Below are 20342 nucleotides of genomic sequence, written 5' to 3'. Positions count from 1 at the left end.
TATTTATTTGAAAGAACGAGTTAGAGAGGTAGAGACAGAGAGGTTGTTTTGTTTTGTTTTGTTTTGTTTTGTTTTGTTTTGACAGGCAGAGTGGACAGTGAGAGAGAGAGAGAGAGAAAGGTCTTCCTTTGCCATTGGTTCACCCTCCAATGGCCACCGCGGCAGGCACACCGCGCTGATCTGAAGGCAGGAGCCAGGTGCTTCTCCTGGTCTCCCATGGGGTGCAGGGCCCAAGCACTTGGGCCATCCTCCACTGCACTCCCTGGCCACAGCAGAGAGCTGGCCTGGAAGACGGGCAACCGGGACAGAATCCAGTGCCCCGACCGAGACTAGAACCCGGTGTGCCGGCGCTGCAAGGCAGAGAATTAGCCTGTTGGCCACGGTGCCAGCAGAGAGAGAGGTCTTCATCCTCTGGTTCACTCCCCAGATGGCCACAACAGCTGTAGCTGAGCCGATCCGAAGTCAGGAGCTTCTTCCAGGTCTCCCACGTGGGTGCATGGGCCCAAAGACTTGGGCCATTTTCTACTGCTATCCCAGGCCATAGCAGAGAGCTAGATCAGAAGAGGAGCAGCTGGGACCAGAACCAGCACCCATATGGGATTCTGGTGCTTCAGGCCACGGCTTTAACCAGCTGTGCCACAGCACCAGCCCCTATATTCTATTTTAATATATTTCAAAGGCAGAGTGAGGGGGAGAGAGAGAGACAGAGAGAATGAGTGAATACCCGGGTCTCCCACGTTGGTGGTAGGAACCCAAGTACTTGGGCCTTCTTCCACTGCCTTCCCAGCCACATAAACAGGGAGCTAGATCAGAAATGGAGCAGCCAGGACTCACATGAGATGCCCCAGCCAACACTTCTATTTTCTCCAGGGAAAGGCAACCATTTGCCTGGGCTGCTATGCCTCAGTGTTCCCAGAGCTGCCCTCCTGCTTGTCACCTGGAGGGCCCTCAAGTACCCTGCGATTCTGTTCTCCCACAGCAGGTGGACAGACTTTTCTTATGTTCAGGTGAGATAGCGCTAAGACTGATTCATCCGTCTGCTGTTCTTTCAGAGATCCATGCAGAAGTTAACAGGTTGTCAACTTACCCTCAGAGGTAAATTGCTTCCTCCAAACATCCACATGTGCAGAGCACTGGAGGCCAAGACAGAAGAGGCAATTATGGAGATTCCTGGGTTTTACTGGCCACTTCAGGCAGTGTGGCCTGACTTTGTGCAGATTCCATGCTTATCTGACTTTCATCTGGACAGCGAGTGAACAACAGGGTTGATAAAGAAGGAAACCAACCCTCCTCTTTGTTTTCCTCCAGGCTTTTGCCAATCCTACCTGCAGGTTGCAGAACGTTCTGGCTCTAACTGCAGAGGGAATCATTGCTGGCTTCTTTAGGTCACCAACACAGGAGTGGTTGGGGAGGGGAGTGGACATAGGGGGAGTAGGGGGAGCGTGTCCTCAGCTGCCAAACCTTTCTGCTGGGGACCCAAACGTGAAAAGGTTTTTGTGAGTTTAAATTAGCAACTCAACACCATGTCTTTCTGGGCCTACTTAAACCCTTCTCTTCGTGAAATGCATCAACTGCAGAGGTTTCTACAAGGCCTTTCTCATGCTCCAGGAAGCAGCCCAGTCTGCTGACATGGGCTTAGGGTCTCCTTTATGCTATGCATTCTTTGCTGTTCACTAAAAATACACCTTTCTCAGCAGCAGAGCTGCCTCCAGGGACTTCCTGGCTCCCTCTTCCATGCTGTGGCGAGCCAGGAGCTCGGCCCGCTGGTCACCACATTGTGTCGGCAGTGTTTTTGGAGAGCAGTCACGTGGTAGCAGGCTTTGCTCACTAAGCTCTCATCAGAGAGATTTCAGATAATTCAAAAACGACAGCCACACTCTATTTGCCTTTTACTTCAGCAAACATCACGGATACAGTCACAGCCGCCCTTGTTCGTGCCCTATAGTCTTACTCTCTTGATCATGTTGGTCTCTGGAGGGCTGGGGTCTTGTCCCTGCAGTCAAAGAGCTGTGCAGGCGACAGGCCTATTTTCCACAGTGTTGAGGAAGAGCTTGGCTTACACTTGAAGCAAAGACTGGGTTCCTTCCCACATTCCCCATTCCACCCCCAGGCCCCGCTTCTGCCCTCCTCCCGCATGTTGGTGACCCACAGCAGCAAGAAGCGAGTCTCTACAGCTAGTTCCAGTATTCTGCAAAAGCTTAGAGAGGGGCGGCTTCCTCATTCCCGCCTGCCACCTGCCTTTATCAACCCTGCTGTCCACTCCCTGCCCAGGAATGCCAGGCCTGGGGCAAATCACCTCTCCCCAAGGGAGATCCGGTTCTGGTGACCATCAAGGGCAGCCAGAGGGTAACAAAAGCCAGCTTGAGGATCTGACAGGGTAGACGAGGGGGAGTTTAGGGGCTGGCAGGGTAAATTATCTCCCAATTCCAACTACCAGAGCTGTCCCACATTTCCTTGCTTTGCCTCCTGCCCGCCAGCGCTCAGTGAGCACCCACAGTTAGGAAAGCCGGCCCCTGGGCCAGTGCTGTGGCATACTGGGCTAAGCCGCCACCTGCCGTGCGGGCATCCCATACGGGCAATGGTTGAAGTCCTGGCTGCTCCACTTCCAATCCAGATCCCTGCCGATGGCCTGGGAAAGCAGCAGAAGAGGGCCCAAGTGCTTGGGCCCCTGCACCCACCTGGGAGATGACGAAGCAGCTACTTGCCTCCTGACTTCCTTGCAGCCATTTGGGGGATGAATCCGCGAATGGAAGATCTCTTTCTCTAATTCTGACTTTCAAATAAATTAATTAATTAAAGAGGGGGACCTATCCCCGCACCCCCTGAACGGAACAAGCTGCATTAGAACCTGGAGGGGAGGGGACGGTTAGACGGGGGGGGGGGGGGGGGTAGGGGAGGAGGCTGTCTTTCACGGATAACCCTAGGTGGCCCCAGAGCCAAGGGCCCCGTGGGACCAAGTACCAGGCGCCTGGAACTGTGTGACAGTAAGTTTCCTGACACGGATGGCCTCCAGGCTCATTGCCTAGGCAGCGTGTGGGGCGGTGGGAAGACCTCCGCAGGGTCTGTAGACACTTCCTAACTCCTGGGGACTCCACACCGAAGAGCTTGCACATACAGCATTCACTTAAATACAGGGGCATGTGTGTCCGTGTGTTTGGTCTGAGGTCGCAATCGGGGGTAGGGCCCCAGTCAACGCCCCCTCCTCTCATCATTCGACCTTGAGGGCACCACCCGGAGCGGCTCCAGGCAGCTCTGATCACGGCCCTGGCCACCACGGTGAGGAATGAGCACACCCCAAACCGGAGAAAGCACCTTTAAGAACTCCAGGGCACCAGGGATTCCGCAGAGGCGGGCCAGGCGGTTACCGTACCGGGCGAGCTGGAAAGGCGGGCTCGGCTGTTAAACCGGAAAATGAGACCCTCTCAAAGCCGGGCCGTCCGGAGCGTGGGAGGACGCGGCACCGGCCGGCTTCCTCCTCGGCACCCCGCTCGGGCGCGCCAGGCCCGAGCGAGCGCCGCGTCGGCTGCCCCCAGGGAGGCTCGCTCCCGGGCTGGGCGCCCACGGCCGGCCTCTCGCCGGATTTGTGACGTGCGGCGGGCAGCAGCGGTGACGGGGCCACCACACAAAGCCAGCGCGGCGGGGCGGGGGTCTCCCAGGCCGAGAACCCCGATGGGATGGGCAGGGCGAGGGGAACGAGGCGCCCCCGGGCGCCCGGTCTCGGCGCAGCATTAGAGTGAGCTCCGAGTCGGCGGCGGCGGCAGGGGGCGCGCGCCGGGGCGGTCGCGAGCGCCTGGCGCGCGCCTGGCTGCTGTGGCCGCGCTGGCCGCCCGCGCGCCCGGCTCGCCGGAGCCGAGCCACGCCCCTGAGGGGGTGGAGCAGCGGCCAGGGGCGGGTCCGCAGCTGGCGGCGCCCTGGCCTGGGGCGGGGGCTGTGGCAGCAGCTGCAGCAGCGGCGGCGGCAGCAGCGCCAGGAGGTGCTGCAGCAGAGGCGGAGGCTGCTCCTGGAAGCGTCTGCGCCGCGCAGCCGGAGCCACAGCCCGGAGGCGTCGGGAGGTGCGCTGGGTGCTGCTGCCGCTGCTGCTGCCGCTGTTGCCGCCGCCGGCCCGCCGCCGCCCGGGCCCCCGCTGCCACCGGGGCCCCGGCTGCCGCCTGCGCCCCCGTCGACCCCGCCCGCGTGTGCGCCCCAGCCGGGACGCCGCCCCCGGCCGGGTCTCCACTTCTCTGGGGCGCCTCCTATGACAGCGCCCGCTCGAAGATGGCTGCGAAGGGCGCGTACAGCTCCCACCTGAAGGTGGAGGGCGAGCTCGAGCGCTGCCGCGCCGAGGGCCACTGGGACCGCATGCTCGAACTGGTCCGGCAGCTGCAGGCGCAGGGCGTGCCCGGCGGCGGAGGCCGGCGATCCAGCCCCAGCTCCAGGCTCGTCTCTCTAGACACCGGTGAGTGAGCGAAGGGGTTGGTTTGAGCTGCGAGCGCGCGAACCGCGCCGCCTCCTCCAGGAAGCGTGCCTCCAGCGTCCCCGGCGGCGACGGCCGTCTGCCCTCCTGCACTGCTCGTCTTGGGAGCGGCCGGGGCCGTCGGGAAGGTCCTTCGGCCTCGGGAGAATCCCGTGCAGGTGGAGTGTTTGAGGGGAAGAGCGATGAGGGCTGATGCCCTCTAGGATCCTGGGGTAACCAACGCCTTCTCCCTCCAAAGTGTGGTCTCTGCGCGTTATCAAACGAGCTCATGCATGGACCCTTGCCTCCCCCACGAACCCCGGGCCCGGGACGGGGCCCCAGAACTCCTAGTGCTAAGGCTACGCCTGTCTCTCCTTGCCCCCACCCCCAACCGCTGCCCACAGTAAAGTTGAAAACGGAACTTGGTCCGCAGCAGGCGAGGGCGGGGTTTGCCCAGCGCCAGGGTGGGGTTGGTGGAGAAGCGGGAGAGGCCGGCAGCCCTCGGTTGGCTCTTCCGTGGCAGAACCAGGTCCCATCCAGCGCTGGCAGTCGGTGGCTTCAGCGGCAGGGCTGGTTTGGTCGGGCCGGGCTCTTGAGCACCCTGCCCAGTCCCAGACCTCAGATCCTGTTCCTGGTGCCTTCTGCCGAGCCGGGAGAGCCCTCCTGCGCCTCTGAGTACCCAGCGCCCCTCGGGAGCCCGCGGGGAGGGAAGTGGGCGCACACACGGAGGGGAAGGGTACTGAGGGCCGCCGGCCGCAGCAGGCCCTGTGGGGAGAGGAGGCACGCAATAGCCACCCCTGTGTACTACTGGGTGCTTTAATCCACAGCAGCCCCTGAGGCCGGGAGTCTGGTTTGTCCCACTTCACAGACAAGGAAACAGGCACAGAGGAGTTGAACTCGATCGCTGGCCCGTGCCTTGTGGCGCGAGAGTTAGAACCCAGACGTCTGAGCGCTTTAGTTCCTCTGCACTGCTATCTGTCAAAGCTGCTGAGCGCAGACTGCCTGCTCTCAGAGAGCTCCCGCCGTGAGCTGGGAGGAGCGGGGCGCCCAGGAAGGGGAGAGGGTTTCCAGGAAGTGGCCGAGCTGGTTCTGGCCCCTGGGAAGTGACGCTGGGGAAGGGCCCGGCGTGTTTGCCCTAGGAGGAGGACAGGAAGGACACTGAGGAGCTGAGTGCGGATGGACAGGCTCACCGAGGCTGGGGTCTGAGCGGGCAGTGGGCAGTGCCGAAGGTGTTTGGGAAAACAGGGTGGGCCCCCTGTTCCAGGCCAGATTCCCGCCGTCCTTGTCCTCTGGGGTAGGCTGGTGAGACTGGGAGTGAGAACTGACCTATGCAGAAGACATCGGAGCGGGCTGGCTCCACGGAGGAACGTGCTGGGCCCAAGACAGGAGCTGCGGCCTCCTTGCTTCCCTATGGCCTTTGCTGTTTTTGTTTTTGTTTTTGTTTTTCTGAGCTGTTCTTTGGAGCTTTCAGGGAGGCTTAGCAGTTAGTTAATTGGTTTCTCTGGAAGAAAAAATTTAGGGGCCCAAGAAGTGAAGAAATTGGAAATGATGCATTCAAGGATGTTCAACCGATTTTCTGTAAACAGCTGCAGGACTTCTCAGGGCCTTTCCTGGGCTCACCGGCGCGTGATGTGCAAGCCCAGGGCAGAGTGCGGGCCCTACGCTTCCTGAACTCACCTCCACCATATTCTGTGGCACCCATAGAAGAGGAAACAGCAGTGTAGACAGCCATCGGTCGTGAGTGGCATGGTCTAGTGACGAAGTACCGTCTCTATTTTTGAATTATTACAAACAACCCTGTGGGAAAGTCAGGAGTTACTACCCCATTTTAGACATAAGGGCGGCAGTGTTCAGAGATAGTTCATGTGTGGTCAACCCCAGACTCAAGCCTCAGTCCCTGCCGCCGTGTCTGCTAGTGGCCAAGCAGAGGGCCTGGAGTCTGGGCTGGATTCGCTGTGGGGAGGAGTTTGAGGGGCAGGGGGGGGTCTCTCCTGCCAACTTCTGGGTTTGGTTCTGTGAGTGACTCTTTTCTCCCACTGTTAAATCCAGAGATGCTATCCTAAAACACGTGTGCACACACATACTGGTACATGCGTGCATCTGCAGACACACGTGTGCACACACACATACGAGGAAGGAAAACAGGTGGCTCCCACGTGCTGAGCTTTTTTGGTTGATTGCTCCTTTGGTTCTTTTCTCTCTGGGGCCCCTTGATTGCTCAACGGGTTCAGAGCTGGTTTGTTTTGGGGGAACTGGAGCTGACACCCCCACAGCTGGGGAGTGAGTCCCACGTGGCCTGTGAGACTCTTGTGGTCAGCAGCCTAAAGCCTCAGCAGTTAGGTATGTGGGAGGGGGCTGAACCCCATTTTCCTGAGACTAGTGGCCCTGCTATGTCTCAGGTCTCTGCAGAAACAGAAAGTAGCTATTCCACTCCAGGGGCCAGGGGGACGGAGCTGTGGGGGTCCTCTCTCTGGTGTAAAGGAAAGATGAGGGAGGCTGAAGCAGGAAACCCCTCCCCGCCCCCCAGCCTTTTCCTGTGTGAGGAGGCGGCTCCCTGCCACCCACCAGGGGAAGGTAGCACTTCTGGTTGTACATTTTTTTCTAACTCAAATCCAGTTAGATCTGGGCAGAATGGAGCAGGGGACTCCCGAGTACGGCTGGCTGTGGGGCTTGTTCATTTAGAAACAGCCCTTGGGGCTGGCACTGTGGTATAGTAGAAAAAGCTGCCACCTGTGGTGCTGGCATCCCATATGGACACCAGTTCAAGACCCGCTGCTCCACTTCCAATCCAGCTCTCTGCTATGGCCTGGTAGAAGATGGCCCAAGAACTTGGGCCCCTGCACCTGCATGGGAGACCCAGAAGAAGCTTCTGGCTCCTGGCTTTGGATCAGTTCAGCTCTGGCCATTGTGGCCATTTGAGGAGGGAACCACTGGCTGGAAGACCTCCCTCTGCCTCTGCCTCTCTGTAACTCTGCCTTTCAAATAAATAATAAATAAATCTTAAAAAAAAAAAAAAAAGAGTCCATCCAAGCAGGTAAGAGAAACAAGAAAACTTTTTGTTAAAAAAAATTATTTAATTTGAAAGGCAGAGTGATAGAGAGAGATGGAGAGACACAGAAAGAGAGAAAGAGGTCTTCCACCCACTGGTTCACTCCCCAGATGCCTGCAATGGCTGGGGTCAGGCCGAAGCCAGGAGCCTGGAACTGCATCCCGGCACTCCATCCTGGTCTCCCATGTGGATGGCCAGTTACTTGGGCCACCTTCCCCTGTGGGAGCTGGATCAGAAGTTGTCCAGCAAGTACTTGAACCAGTACTCCGATACGAGTTGCAGGTGATATGAGATGCAGGCTAGCAGTGGCTTAACCCACTGTGCATAACACCAGCCCCAGAAAGCAAGCTTTACTATGAAAAATTTCTAAAACATAAAAAAAGAGAGAGAAGAATGAATGCCGTTTATGCACAACCAGCTTTGCTCCTTGGGAGCCACATCCCAGCACCTCTCTCCTGTATGATTTAGTCAATAGGGCTGTTTTAAAAACCATGACTGCACTTTACAAAGCTCCAGCAGTGAAATTTTAGTTAGTTTCTTAGAAACAGGATCCAACACAGCCACACGTTGCGTTGCGTTTGGATTTTAGGTTGGGTCTCCCAGCCTCCCACCCTCTGTGCTGTCTTTTGAACATTTCAAACTACAGCAAAGATCAAAGACTAGCAGTGAGCACCTGTATTCCTTAACCTCTTACTACACTTGCTTTAACACATGCCCGTCCCTCCTCCTGTACATTTTCAGTTATTTTAAACGTTATTTATTTATTTTCATTTTATTTGAAAGGCAGAAAGAGAGAGCAAGTACTTCTATCCACTGGCTCGCTTCCCAGATACCCACAACGGCCAGGGCTGTCCAGGCTGAAGCTGAAACCGAGTACCTGGAGCTTGGTCCAGGTCTCCCACGTGGGTGCAGGAGCCATCATCTGCTGCCTGGCAAGGTGCATACCAGCAGGAAGCTGGGTTAGAAGCAGGGGAACCAGGACTCAGACAGGGCACTCTGTCATGGGATGTGGGTGTCCCATGTGTCACCCCAGCCACCCTTCCTGTCCAGCTGGAGTCTCTTCAGCTGTAGTCACCTCCTTTTTTGTTTTTTGTTTTTTGTTGTTTTTTTTTTTTTTTCCTGTTAATTGGTTGCTGTTTGTTCAAAGTGGCGATTGGTTTGAATGTTGGCGTTGGAAGGAGTGTATTTGTGGCAGATGACCTCACACGAGTGCTTCTCACAGTGGTTGGGGGTCCCTGGCTCTGCAGGCGGTGAGGTGTACAGCTGCGGTGGCCATGTTGGAGCAGGTGGGGAAGGGTGTGGCTGGCTGGCCTCCCGGTCCCTGTCTGCCAATGGGCAGGTTGTAGAGAGGGGAGCGCTGGGCAGGGGGCCCGTGGTTACTGAAGTGGTTCCTGGCAGGGGGCACCCTGAGGGAGGCCAAGAGGCCCGGGAACTGAGAGGACCTTCACTACAAGAAGGTGGTGGGAGACTGGGTAGCCACTCAGAGGGGTCACCTTTGGGCCTCCATGGAAGGCAGGGACTAGAGGGGGGGCGCAGACTCAGCACCCAGGCTCCCAGTCAGTTGGGAAGGTCCCCCTACTGCCCTGGGCAGAGAGAAGTGAGCACTTGACCCAAACTGGTGGAGGGAACTGGCTTCTGACTACAGAATGTTGAAAAGCAACTTGTTTCGCTTTTTGAAAGAAAGATAAGTCTTTATGCACTTGGATTTTTTTTCTTCTAAGATTTATTTTATTTATTTGAAAGTCACAGTGACAGAGAAAGAGAGACAGAGAGAGAAACATCTTCCATGTCCTGGCTCACTCCCCACATGGCTGCAATGGCTGAGGCTGGGCCAGGCCAAAGTCAGAAGCCTGGAACTCCCATCTGGGTCTCCCACGGGGTGGCAAGAGCTAAGGTACTTGGGCCATCTTCCACTGCTTTTCCAGGCACTTTAACAGAGAGCTGGGCCAGAGGCAGAGTAGCCGGGACTCCATTATAGGGTGTCAGCGTTGTAGGTGGCGGCTTAACCTGCTGGGCCACAAAGCTGGCCCTGGATTCTTTTTTTTTTTTTTAATTTATTTATTTATTTGAAATATTTATAAAGAGAGAGAGGAGAGGCACAGAGAGAGAGAGAGGTCTTCCATCCACTGGTTCACTCCCCACTTGGCCACAATGTTCGGAGCTGGGCTGATCCGAAGCCAGGAGCCAGGAGGTTCTTCTGGGTCTCCCACATGGGTACAGGGGTCCAAGCACTTGGGCCATCTTCCATTGCCTTCCCAGGCCATAGCAGAGAGCTGGATCGGAAGTGGAGCATATTCCCATATGGGAATGTCGGCACTGCAGGCTGTGGCTTTACACACTAAGCCACAGTACTGGCCTGGCCCTGGATTCTTATTGAACAACTGAAAATAAGGAACTCTTCACTTCAAAATAGCCTTCAGTTCCACAGACTGGCAAGTTGTGAATACTGGGATGGGAAGAAGAGGGGGAAGGGAGAGAGAGAGGTGGGGTAGGGAGCTTGGGGGTTGAGCAAAGGAAGCAGGGTTCTGCCACTGTGCACTAAGCAGAAAACAGGTGGAGTGGGACTTGCAGGAGGGCGAGAGGCCTGGAGAATACCTAGGTGTTGGAAAACAATCTCACAGTATACAGCACTGAGAAAAATGCTTTGAAGACTTAGTTATTTGTATTTGAGAGACACAGAGAGAGATCACATTTGCTGGTTCAAGGGTTGAGGCTTGGCTTTGCCAGGCTGAAGCTGGGAGCTAGGATTCAGTCTCCCACGTGGGGTGGGGGCAGAGAGGCAGCTACTTGATTCGTCACTGCTGCCTCCCAGGGTCTGCATTTAGCAGGAGGCTGGGATTGAGGGCAGAGGGGCAGAGCCAAGACTGAAACCCAAGCCTGGGATTTGGGATGCAGGCATTCCAACCCCAATGTGAACTACTAGGCCAAATGCCCACCCTGAGCACAATTCTTATCCCAGCCCTTGGATGGACCAATAGCTTTCAGCCCACTTTACCGCTTCTAACTTGCTCCTTGTCTTTGGGCTTCCAGAAGCTGTGCTCTGAGGGCGGTACAGAGGATACTTTTTGATGGTATATTGTTGTTGTTATTGGCTGACCCTAGCTACACTGCATATCTTTATTATTATCTAGAAAGAGGGGATAAGAGTGACCCTTTGGGGCTGTGCAAGATTAAATGGCTCTGTAGGATACAGCGCTGGGCACTTAGTAAGCCTTCAGCAAACGCTGCCTTCATAGTCAAACTCACTCAGCATCGGTTTTGTTTTGTTTCAATTTCCGATCTGCTGTGCTCTGATATTTTCATAAAATACAGTAAAAACAGTGTATTAGAACATTTTTCATGTGATTCAACAGATTCAGAATTGCTCTGTGGGGGCAGGTGTTTGGGGCAATGATTAGCCACAGCTGGAGATGACCACGTCCCACTCTCAGAGTGCCTGGGTTCAAGTCCCAGCTCGGCTGGGATCCAGCTTCCTGCTAACGGGCACCTTGGGAGGCGGCAGGTTCTGGCTCAGGTATGTGGACCCCCGCCACCCACTTGGGAGAGCTGATGGAGTTCCCGGCTTCTGGCTTTGGCAGGGCGCAGCCCTGGCTGTTGCTGACATTGGGGGAGTGAACCCAGCAGATGGAAGATCTCTTTCTGTCTCTCTACCTTTCAAATAAATGAAAACAATTTTTTTTTAATTAAAAAAGTTACTCTGTCACTTTTCTGTACTAAGTTTCTCCGTGCATGTATGTCCTGGGGATTGGCTCGCAAGTGTTGAGGCTGGCACCAGCCCACAGCCACACTGGACGGCGCGGGTTCAGACATCCCATGATCTTGAGACAGGAGCATGCTCTGGGAAGGAAGCGGGTGTCCCTGGGCTTGAAGGGTGCCCAACCAAGGAGCTGCTGGAGCTCTGGGCTGGACAGGTGGGCAGTGTGGCACAGCGCAGAGGGACGGGGCGGGGCCCCAGCTCGGGGCGGGGCCAACTTCCTGAGGCGCGTGCTGCTGTCCTTAGGAGCAGCCCCCAACCCGGATGCGGGTTTTCCAGATCTGAGCCGGCCGCTGGAAGCACCCACCGCACCCCACCCCACCCCCCGCAGCAGAGGGCCAGTGAGGAAGCTCGCCTTTCATTCCTGCCTTGACGAACACTGTACTTTTGACTGGGGATGGGGGCGGCCCTCTGGTGCTCCGCCTTCAAAGGGCCTGTCACAAAACGAGGGAGCAGAAACAATGGCACCCTGCAGCTCTGTCGAGCACCTGCTGTTTGTCGCCTTATCTCACCCTTCATCCGGTGACAGCCCTCGTGATGTCCCTTTGAGAGGGAGGGTGCTGCGTTTTATTTCACTGGCCGGCTGACTGCCTTTTTGCTGGTGTCAGTGGTGCTACCTGCGCTGTCCGGGACAAAGGTCATTGTCCACATGCTGGGACATCTGTAGGAGAGGACCTGCTGTGTGAACAGGGACGTAAAAAACAACGTTGTGGGCGCCTTAGACTGTGCCGGCAATGGGTGACGGTTTGAACCTGGTACTTCACTGTTTGGCCATTGCCTCAAAATATTCGTTTTAAAACGTATGAGGGGGGTAGCAAAGGATCTGGTAATGGACATCCCCAGAGTGGAAGCCTCCTGTGACCGTGTTCCTGGGATTCGGGGCTCACCGTCCAGGGCGAGTCTGCCTTGGGGAGGGAGGTTTTTCATGTAAAGGCAGACCATCTTGCACGAGTGGCTTTGAACCCGAGCAGATGGTGGTGGTCCCGGGAGCGGGGAATGAGCGACAGCCCCTGGCAGGTCTGAGAGTGCTGTCCTGGAAGCACAAAGAACAGCGTGAGCAGAGAAGGCCAAGCAGACAGACGCTCCTAGAGACTGCTTGGATTAGCACTTTAATTCCCAGGCCGATGGCTTCCTTGGGGGCTAGCAGCGAGGATGGGATTCATTCAGATTCATTCAACAGGTGTTTATGGGGCACTTAGATTGAATGGCAGGCCTGGTTCTCACCCTGACTGCCAGAGAGGGGCAGTGGGCACGGCCACTGAGGCCCATCAAGAAACTGTTACCGGAGAAATTGGAGGGTTCTTGTCTTCGCGCAAGAAAGAATTCAGGCGGGCCGGCGCCGCGGCTCACTAGGCTAATCCTCCGCCTAGCGGCGCCGGCACACCGGGTTCTAGTCCCGGTCGGGGCGCCAGATTCTGTCCCGGTTGCCCCTCTTCCAGGCCAGCTCTCTGCTGTGGCCAGGGAGTGCAGTGGAGGATGGCCCAGGTCCTTGGGCCCTGCACCCCATGGGAGACCAGGAAAAGCACCTGGCTCCTGGCTCCTGCCATCGGATCAGCGTGGTGCACCGGCCGCAGCGCGCCGGCCGCTGCGGCCATTGGAGGGTGAACCAACGGCAAAGGAAGACCTTTCTCTCTGTCTCTCTCTCTCACTGTCCACTCTGCCTGTCAAAAAAAAAAAAAAAAAAAAGAATTCAGGCATGAGACAGATTAGTGGAAAGTAAAAGTTGCAAGGTTTATTAGGGAAGGGACATCCATAAGGACAGAGCCTAAGAGAGTGCCCAGTCACCCGGACTGGGGGGGGGGGGGGAGCGTGGTTACATGGTTGAGAGATTACACCTGGCCAGACCAGGTGGGCGGCTCAGCAGAGAGGCAGAGGGCTGAGCGCCCAGTCTGCTGGGGGGGGTGGGGGCTTCCCCACCTCTGCTCCTCTTGGAACAAAGGGCTTTTTGGATGTAAATAGAAAAACTTCTGAGTTTTCCCCTGAAGGTAGCAGACGGGAGGAAGCCTAGCTGGCGCCATCCTGGGTTCAGAGGAAGGGTGAGCAGGACCCCCTGGAGAATGGGGATCCGGAGCAGGGTGTTTGAAATGCAGATACTGGGCTGCACCTGGGAGATTGTGGAAGGTTTGTCAGGCAGGTTATCAGGTAGAAGGGGGCAGGGCAGGATGCGAATACCGGGCTGCCCCTGAAACATTGTCAGGACGACTTTGAGATGCAGATGCATATGCTGGACATAGATGTCTTCTCTTTAGGCCTTTGTGTCACACACACACACACAAGCTCATAACTGACTTCCTACCTAACAAAACCACACTTGAACTCAGACCCAGCATGCCAGACTCCTGGCTCCTGCATCCCAGTTGCCTCTGCTGTGGTGGTAGCAAGGCTGGGGCTTTCAGTACGGGAGGGGAAGGCAACAGATTCACCCAGGGGAGTAAAACCACCTGCCAGCTGGTGTGACGTGAGCGAACTCCAGAAAGTTCCAGCATTGTAACGTGTTCGGGGATGTGCCTGGCTACCCAAGTGCATCTGCTTCCCACCCAGCTCTGCTTTGCCTGTTGAGTTATTCCTGGGTCGTGTCCGTTAAAATTCCTTAAAAGCAGCAAACCAGTTATGGTTACAAGGAAAGTAGGAGCACCAGAGAGTGCTTCTTTCAGCCGCCTTATGTATTTTTCCTCTTCAGTTGCCTGGGGAGAATTCCTTTTTGGTTTAAGAACTTTGGCTTACTGGGCACGTCACTCATTTTAAATCCTGAAATCCTGGGAATTTGTCCCCAAGTCCTGGGAACCCTGTCCCTCTAACCGCTAAACTGCAGCAGAAAATCAACCCAGAGGGGCAGGTTGCACTGTGTGCTTTTTTTTTTTTTTTAAAGGGTGCTGAAGTTGGTACCAAATGTGCTGTTCTCTCAGCCCTGCCCGGCCTGTGCTGCGCGGGTGCAGGGCCGTGTCCAGTCGCCACCTCCGCCTTGTCCAGGGGAGAGCTGCTCTCATGTCTTGCCTTGTTTTTCAGAGGACTTTGGGAAACTGCTGCTCGCCGAGGCCCTCCTGGAGCAGTGTTTGAAGGAAAACCACGCCAAAATAAAAGACTGCAGCCCTTTGTTGGAGAAGAATGAACAGAGAATGAGTGAAGCCAAGAATTATCTGAGCAGTATCCTGACCCACGGGAGGCTGCCGGTGAGTTGTCCGCCCCTGGCTGGGGCCTGCTTGCCATCTGCTGTCCAGCTCTCCCTGGGTCACTTGGTCACCTGAGCAGCAATTCTCTCCTAGGGTTGGCCCTGCGCCATTCAGTATGGAAGCCACTAGCCAAGTGCAGTGTGCTATGAATTTAAAACATGGCCTGGATCTTGAAGTCACAATATAAAAATGAAATATATATATATTTTAGATTTATTTATTTATTTTGAAAGTCAGAGTTATAGAGAAGGAGAGACAGAGAGAAAGATATCTATCTGCTGGTTCACTCCCCAAATGGCCACAATGGCCAGAGCCAGCTGAAGCCAGGAGCTAGGAACAAAATCCACTTCTCCTACATGGGCTCAGGGACCTAAGGACATGGGCCATCCCCCACTGCCTTCCCAGGCGCATTAGCAGGGAGCTGGATCAAAAGTAGAGCAACTGGGAATTGAACCAGCACCCGTATGGTATGTGAGCGCCACAGGACCTGCTATGCCACTGAACTGGCCCCCATTATTAGCCTTTTATGTTAATTTTGGATATATTGGGTTAATTTTATGTTAATTTTGGATATGTTGGGTTAAAGGAAATGTTATTAAAGTTAATTTCAATAAAATTTTAGTAGAAAAATTTTAGAGAGATTGATCTCTCATCCACTGGTTCACTCCCCGAATGGCAGCTGGAGCTGGGAGCCAGGAATCCAACGTGGGACCCAAGTTCATGAGCCATCACCTGCTATCTCCCAGGGTACACACTTACAGCAAGCTGGACTCAGGAGTGGAACCAGGACTCGATCCCAGGCCCTCCAATATGTAGTGTGGGCCTTCCAAGCAGTATCCTAACCAAACACCCATCCCAGTGGAAACTTTAAAATCACACATACAAGCCCTGTCTATGACATAAGGTGTATTTCTCTAGGATAGCAAGTGGTTGACTTAACACGTGCCCAACTCTTTGGGCTTCCTGTGGACATGCCAGGGAAATCAGACCTCAGTGATCCTGTGATGTAGTTGGAATCAGGCAAACACGTAGAGATGGCTAGTGAGGCAGGAACACAAGAGCAGGCCCCGTCAGTATCAGTCCGTGTGCGTGTGTTGAGCACGTACTGTATGCCAAGGGTTGTGGGGAGGCAGACAGGGGATTACAGTTGCAACTTTCTCTCAAGCTTCGCTGTTCAAGACTCTTCCACCTATCTGCAGTGCGGACATCACTGGGGAACTAGGGCTCCTCTTACAGAGGAGCTCATTGAAGTCAGTTCAACAGGAGTAAGAGAGGATGGTGGGGAACTGGGTGGTGAACAGACACTGAGGCCTGAGTGGGCTGGCTCACGCGGCTCGGAGGGTGGGGCTTGTTTGTAAGCAAGGAGAACAGAAGGTGGAGAGGGGACTCAAGTTTACGCTTGCTGCTAAAAAGCAGTTGAAGGAGCTGCTTGACCCTGGGCGTGACCTTTGACCTTGCCAGCCCTCCGGGTTCCTCATCTGCCCATGAAAAAGGTTGGACCTAATTGGTGGGTTCCAAGCTTTTCTCACCAAGACTTTCTTTTCGGTAGACTCCATTATTTAAATATTTAAAATTGGTTTTAAAAATAAATGTGATTTGGGTTTATTCTAAAGACAACTGATTAATAAACAAGCAATTTGAGTGATAAATAAAGGTCTTTGCCTTCCATATACTGTTCTGTGTTTGCTCCCATCCAGAGTGGAGCCCTTGTCCGTGTGCACCCCATGTGCCTTTCTTTGTGTGTTTACAAACACAGAGCTTTTTTTTTTTTTTTTAAGATTTATTTATTTATTTATTTGAGAGGCAGAGTTACAGCCAGAGAGGGAGACACAGAGAGAAAGGCTTTCCATCTTCTGGTTCACTCCCCAAATGGCTTTAACGGCCAGAGCTGGGTCGATCCGAAGCCAGGAGCTTCTTCCGGGTCTCCCACGCGGGTGCAGGGGCCCAGGCACTTGGGCCGTCTTCCACTGCTTTCCCAGGCCATAAGCAGGGAGCTGGATCAGACGTGAAACAGCCAGGACTTAAACCAGTGCCCGTGTGGAATCCTGGCACTACAGGCAGAGGATTAACCAACCCCAAGAGCTTTCTTTTCAGAATCATAGGACACATATCTGCTGCTTTTGACTGAGAGCTTTCACATGGAGCTTTCTCCATGCCAGTAACCTCATTCTTTGTATCAGCTGAACGATATCCACATGCATTGTTATACCAACTGTTTTTTCTACCAACTGTTTTGTCTACCATTTATTAAATGCAAATTTTACCATGTTGTATTAAACAAAGACATACATAGGCACAATAACTTGGAGAAATTCTCTTCATCCAGACCCAGAGCCAAACACTTGATATTGATCAGAATAATAAAATATCAGGAAAATATAATAAAATATACAAATATCAGGAAGTAAAAATATTAAAACTAGTCTGTAAGACTCTCTATCTCAGGTCGTAAGGGTCAGGTGTTGCTGGGGTGATTTCTCTTGGCAGCAGGTGCAATCTCAGACAGAGTCCCAGCGTGCTGCACAGCTCTGGTGGGGGTGGGAGAGGTGGGAGAGCCTGGGACTGAGACACATCCTCTGGGTGCTCTGCCATCCTGTCCAGCTTGTTTATTTGGAAGGCCATGAGAACAAGACACTTGTCCTAACTCTTATTCTTTGAGTTCCAGCCATTGCACCATCCCATCAAGGCCTGCCAGTCACCTTCTGCAGTGGTATTGACTGTTAGTCCCATTCTCAGACTCCAGGGCTGGGAGGCATGGGAGGTGGCATCTAGCCAAGGACCACACCAGCAGGTGCAGGACGTGGCCCCAGGCCTGTGTTTCTCTGCATCCCATGCGCTCATGCTCACTGCCCCGTCTTGGGGCTACTTCTCCAGGTAGTGGAATGGGAATAAAATAATGACCGAGAACCTTGGGCTCATGTCAAGGAAGGTGATGGCATGCCTGCTTTTCCAGGTCTCAGCTCACAGTGAAGGGTTTCGTCATCTGTCCTTCCCTCCTGGGGAGTCTACCTGGGCGTCTCCATGAGGTCACTCTTCCCTTTGTATTGGCAGGGACAGTGAGGCAGAGAAAAGGCAGGGGACATGCTGATCCCACAACAGAGGGGGCTGTTCCCCTGACCAAGTGGCTTCCTGTCTGGCACCTTTCCACTGGGCCAGGCCTGGGGTTCTCTGGCTGTTGGAGTGACAGACCAAGAATATTTTAAAGGCAGATGCACAATTCCCACCATTGTAGAAAGCTTTCTTTTTCTTAAGATTTATTTTATTTATTTGAAAGGCAGAGTTACAGAGAGACGGATAGATAGAGATCGATCTTCCATCCACTGGTTCACTCCCCAAATGGCCACAATGGCCAGGGCTAGGCCAGGCTGGAGCCAGGAGCCAGGAACTCCATCCAGGCCTCCCATGCGGGTGGCAGGGGCCCAAGCACTAGGTCATCTTCCGCTGCTTTCCCAGGTGCATTAGCAGGGAATTGGATTGGAAGCAGAGCAGTGGGACTTGAGTAGCTGCTCCAGTGTGGGATGCCAGCACTGCAAGCTGCAGCTTCGCCTGCTGCACCACAGTGCTGGCCGCAGAGTTTAGATGACTCTTCACATTGTCAAGTGAGGACATTAAAAAAAGAAAAGAAAAAAACCCCAGCAATACCATACCGTCTTCTCTTATCACCCCATAAAAGACACCAGAGGCAAGACGAGTACAGCTTCAGGACTACGAGCAGCTTTTCAATAATAAATTCAGTGCTGTGAAGCACTTCTTGCATTGTCCTTCAACTTGGCCAAAGCTCTGTTGCAAACTGACCTTGGTCCACCAGCAGCCATCCCTAGCCGCACCCTGCCGTCGAGCCCCACGAGCTGCCCTTTCCCTCACGTACAGTGGAAGGGAATGATAATACTATTACTCATGTCCTGTGTTTACCTCTCGTCTTCGTAAAGGGAAGTGCAAAGCTGTCTTCTGGACTTTGCTCTGTGAACACGCATTGCCACGCTGTGACGGAGGCGAGGTGAACCCAGGCACTGCTGGCCTCCTTGCCTCTACCCTTTCCTCCACTTCTACTAAGGACAGTGACCCGGCAGGCTCTCTCCTGTCTGTCCCACACTGCTGTGACCATGGCTGCAACACTCCACCAGGGTCCTGGCCCAGTCCCTGACTCCCTACTTGTGTTTGGAGTAGGTGCCGGAAGTCCCAAGTGCCCAGCCTGGCCCGGAGCCTTTTGGGGGCTTCAGGAGAGAGAAGACAGGGCCCAGGCTGCAGACTGCCTGGAGTTTAACTGGGTGCACAGGACACACAGGCATGAAAAATTAGGGGCTGGGAGAAACAGGTGCAGAGAGGGCAGCTGTTGGCCTGTGCCTGGGCATCGGAGGCTGCCTGGAGGAAGGGGCGGGTTCTGAGCAGGGTCTGTGGCTCATGGCTCAGGGTGAGGCTGGGGGTTTACTCAAGCCAGGGTTCCTGGTTGGGGGCGGGGTGGAAGCCTTGGGGCAGGAGCCTGCTGACGTGGTCCTCGTCCTTGTAGCCGCAGTACATGTGCGAGGCCATGCTAATCCTGGGCAAGCTGCATTACGTGGAGGGCTCGTACCGAGACGCCATCAGCATGTATGCCCGCGCCGGCATCGACGGCATGTCCATGGAGCACAAGCCCCTGTATCAGATGCGGCTGCTGTCGGAGGCTTTCGTCATCAAAGGTAGGTGTGGGTGCCCGCCGGGGCTTCTGGCCACCACCCTTGGCGTGTTCCGCTTGGGCCCCAGGTGCCTGAGAGGCGGCGGCTGGGAGAGCATCAGATGCTGTGTCGAGGGTGGGCCTGCAGGGCCGCGTGTCCAGGCGCTGGAACCCCGCGAGTGCCCATGCCCACAACAGCCTGGTGCCCAGGTAGGGTTGTCAGAGGACTCAGGTTCTCGCCCTGGCTCTGTTGACAGCAGGATTCCAGCTGTGTGCCCTCGGGCAAATGACCTCTTCACCCTTCTTGGCCTCAGATTCATCTCTGCAGTAATACGGGGTTATAATTCCTGTCCTCCCAGGGTTCCCGTGACTCAGAGGTGTCACTTGTGTAAGCAGGCTGAGAAAGACTTACCTGTGTGCCCTCTCCTCACCAGGCTGGCTCTGGTGGCTGACACCGGCTGCACAGCAGGTGCCTGGTCTGCAGAGGAGTCTCACTCTTCTGGGGTTTGTTCGGTGGCTGCTGTGAGCAGCACAGGGAGTGTGTGCTGGGATCCAGTGGTGACTAGGTCATAACCAGTTCCTGCACTGGGACTGGGGCTCGAGGTCAGTGATGTAGGAATTTTATGGGAGGGCTGTGGATGGCCCAATGGAGGAAGCACGGGGATCTTCAGAAAGTTCATGGAAAATGGGGGTCATTTTCAAGAGTGCATGGATTTGAAAATTTTTTTGTGAAAACTTCCAATTGCATTTCCCGTGAACTTTTGGAAGTACTCCTGTGGTCTCACTGAAGTGGGCTCTGCATGGGTTCAATGTTAGTAAAAGCACAGCCCCAGACTTCTTGCCTTCTGTGGACCCCTAAGTCCTGCGGTGGGTCTGAGAGGTGGGCCCTGGTGGCAGTGAGGTCTCGGGAGCCCCTTGGCCTAGACTGGTGCCGGGAATCATCTCTAATCCAGCACAAACCAACCCCCAGAGAAAAGTCTGGAAAGGCCCCCTGTGGCCCTCGGGGGATTTGATTCCTGGCATTGTAGAGCATGTGTCTCCTTTCCTGTTCTGGGTGGGGACATTCTCTCCATGTTATACCTTAAGAAGCTGAGGCCCAGAAAGGTGTGTGGCTTGCCCGAGTTACCCAGATGCACGTGGAGCCAGGACTAGAACCTCTGCTCTCTGATGTTGGCCTTGGAATATGAGGCAACTCCCCTCCTGTGCCCCCACATTCCTCTGTCTCCTCTGGGTCCCAGTAGGTATGACAGTGACCTTGAGGAGGGCACTTCCTCCTTGACTCTGGC

At 54.8% G+C, this 20342-nt stretch overlaps 1 protein-coding gene across 6 annotated transcripts in view; it reads left to right on the top strand.

The window, feature by feature from the left end:
* TTC7A (tetratricopeptide repeat domain 7A) overlaps positions 1-20342 on the top strand; it is a 136664-nt gene that overhangs the window by 25754 nt on the left and 90568 nt on the right. For 3 of the 6 annotated variants that reach the window (XM_017340791.4, XM_070069173.2, XM_089327697.1), the window contains exons 1-3: positions 3923-4435; positions 14242-14405; positions 18913-19081. In XM_017340791.4, the coding sequence (XP_017196280.3) occupies positions 4255-4435; positions 14242-14405; positions 18913-19081 (514 nt within the window). In that variant the 5' untranslated portion in view covers positions 3923-4254. Of the gene's footprint in view, positions 1-3920; positions 4436-14241; positions 14406-18912; positions 19128-20342 lie in introns of those variants that run through there. The other 3 variants (XM_089327698.1, XM_051839079.3, XM_051839053.3) reach the window with 3 other exon arrangements.

Source organism: Oryctolagus cuniculus, chromosome 2 (assembly GCF_051225735.1).
Source record: "Oryctolagus cuniculus isolate XC-2025 breed Fujian yellow rabbit chromosome 2, ASM5122573v1, whole genome shotgun sequence".
Taxonomy (NCBI): Eukaryota; Metazoa; Chordata; class Mammalia; order Lagomorpha; family Leporidae; genus Oryctolagus; species Oryctolagus cuniculus.
Note: the sequence above shows the minus strand (reverse complement) of the source record. Positions and strands in the feature narration are given on the sequence as shown.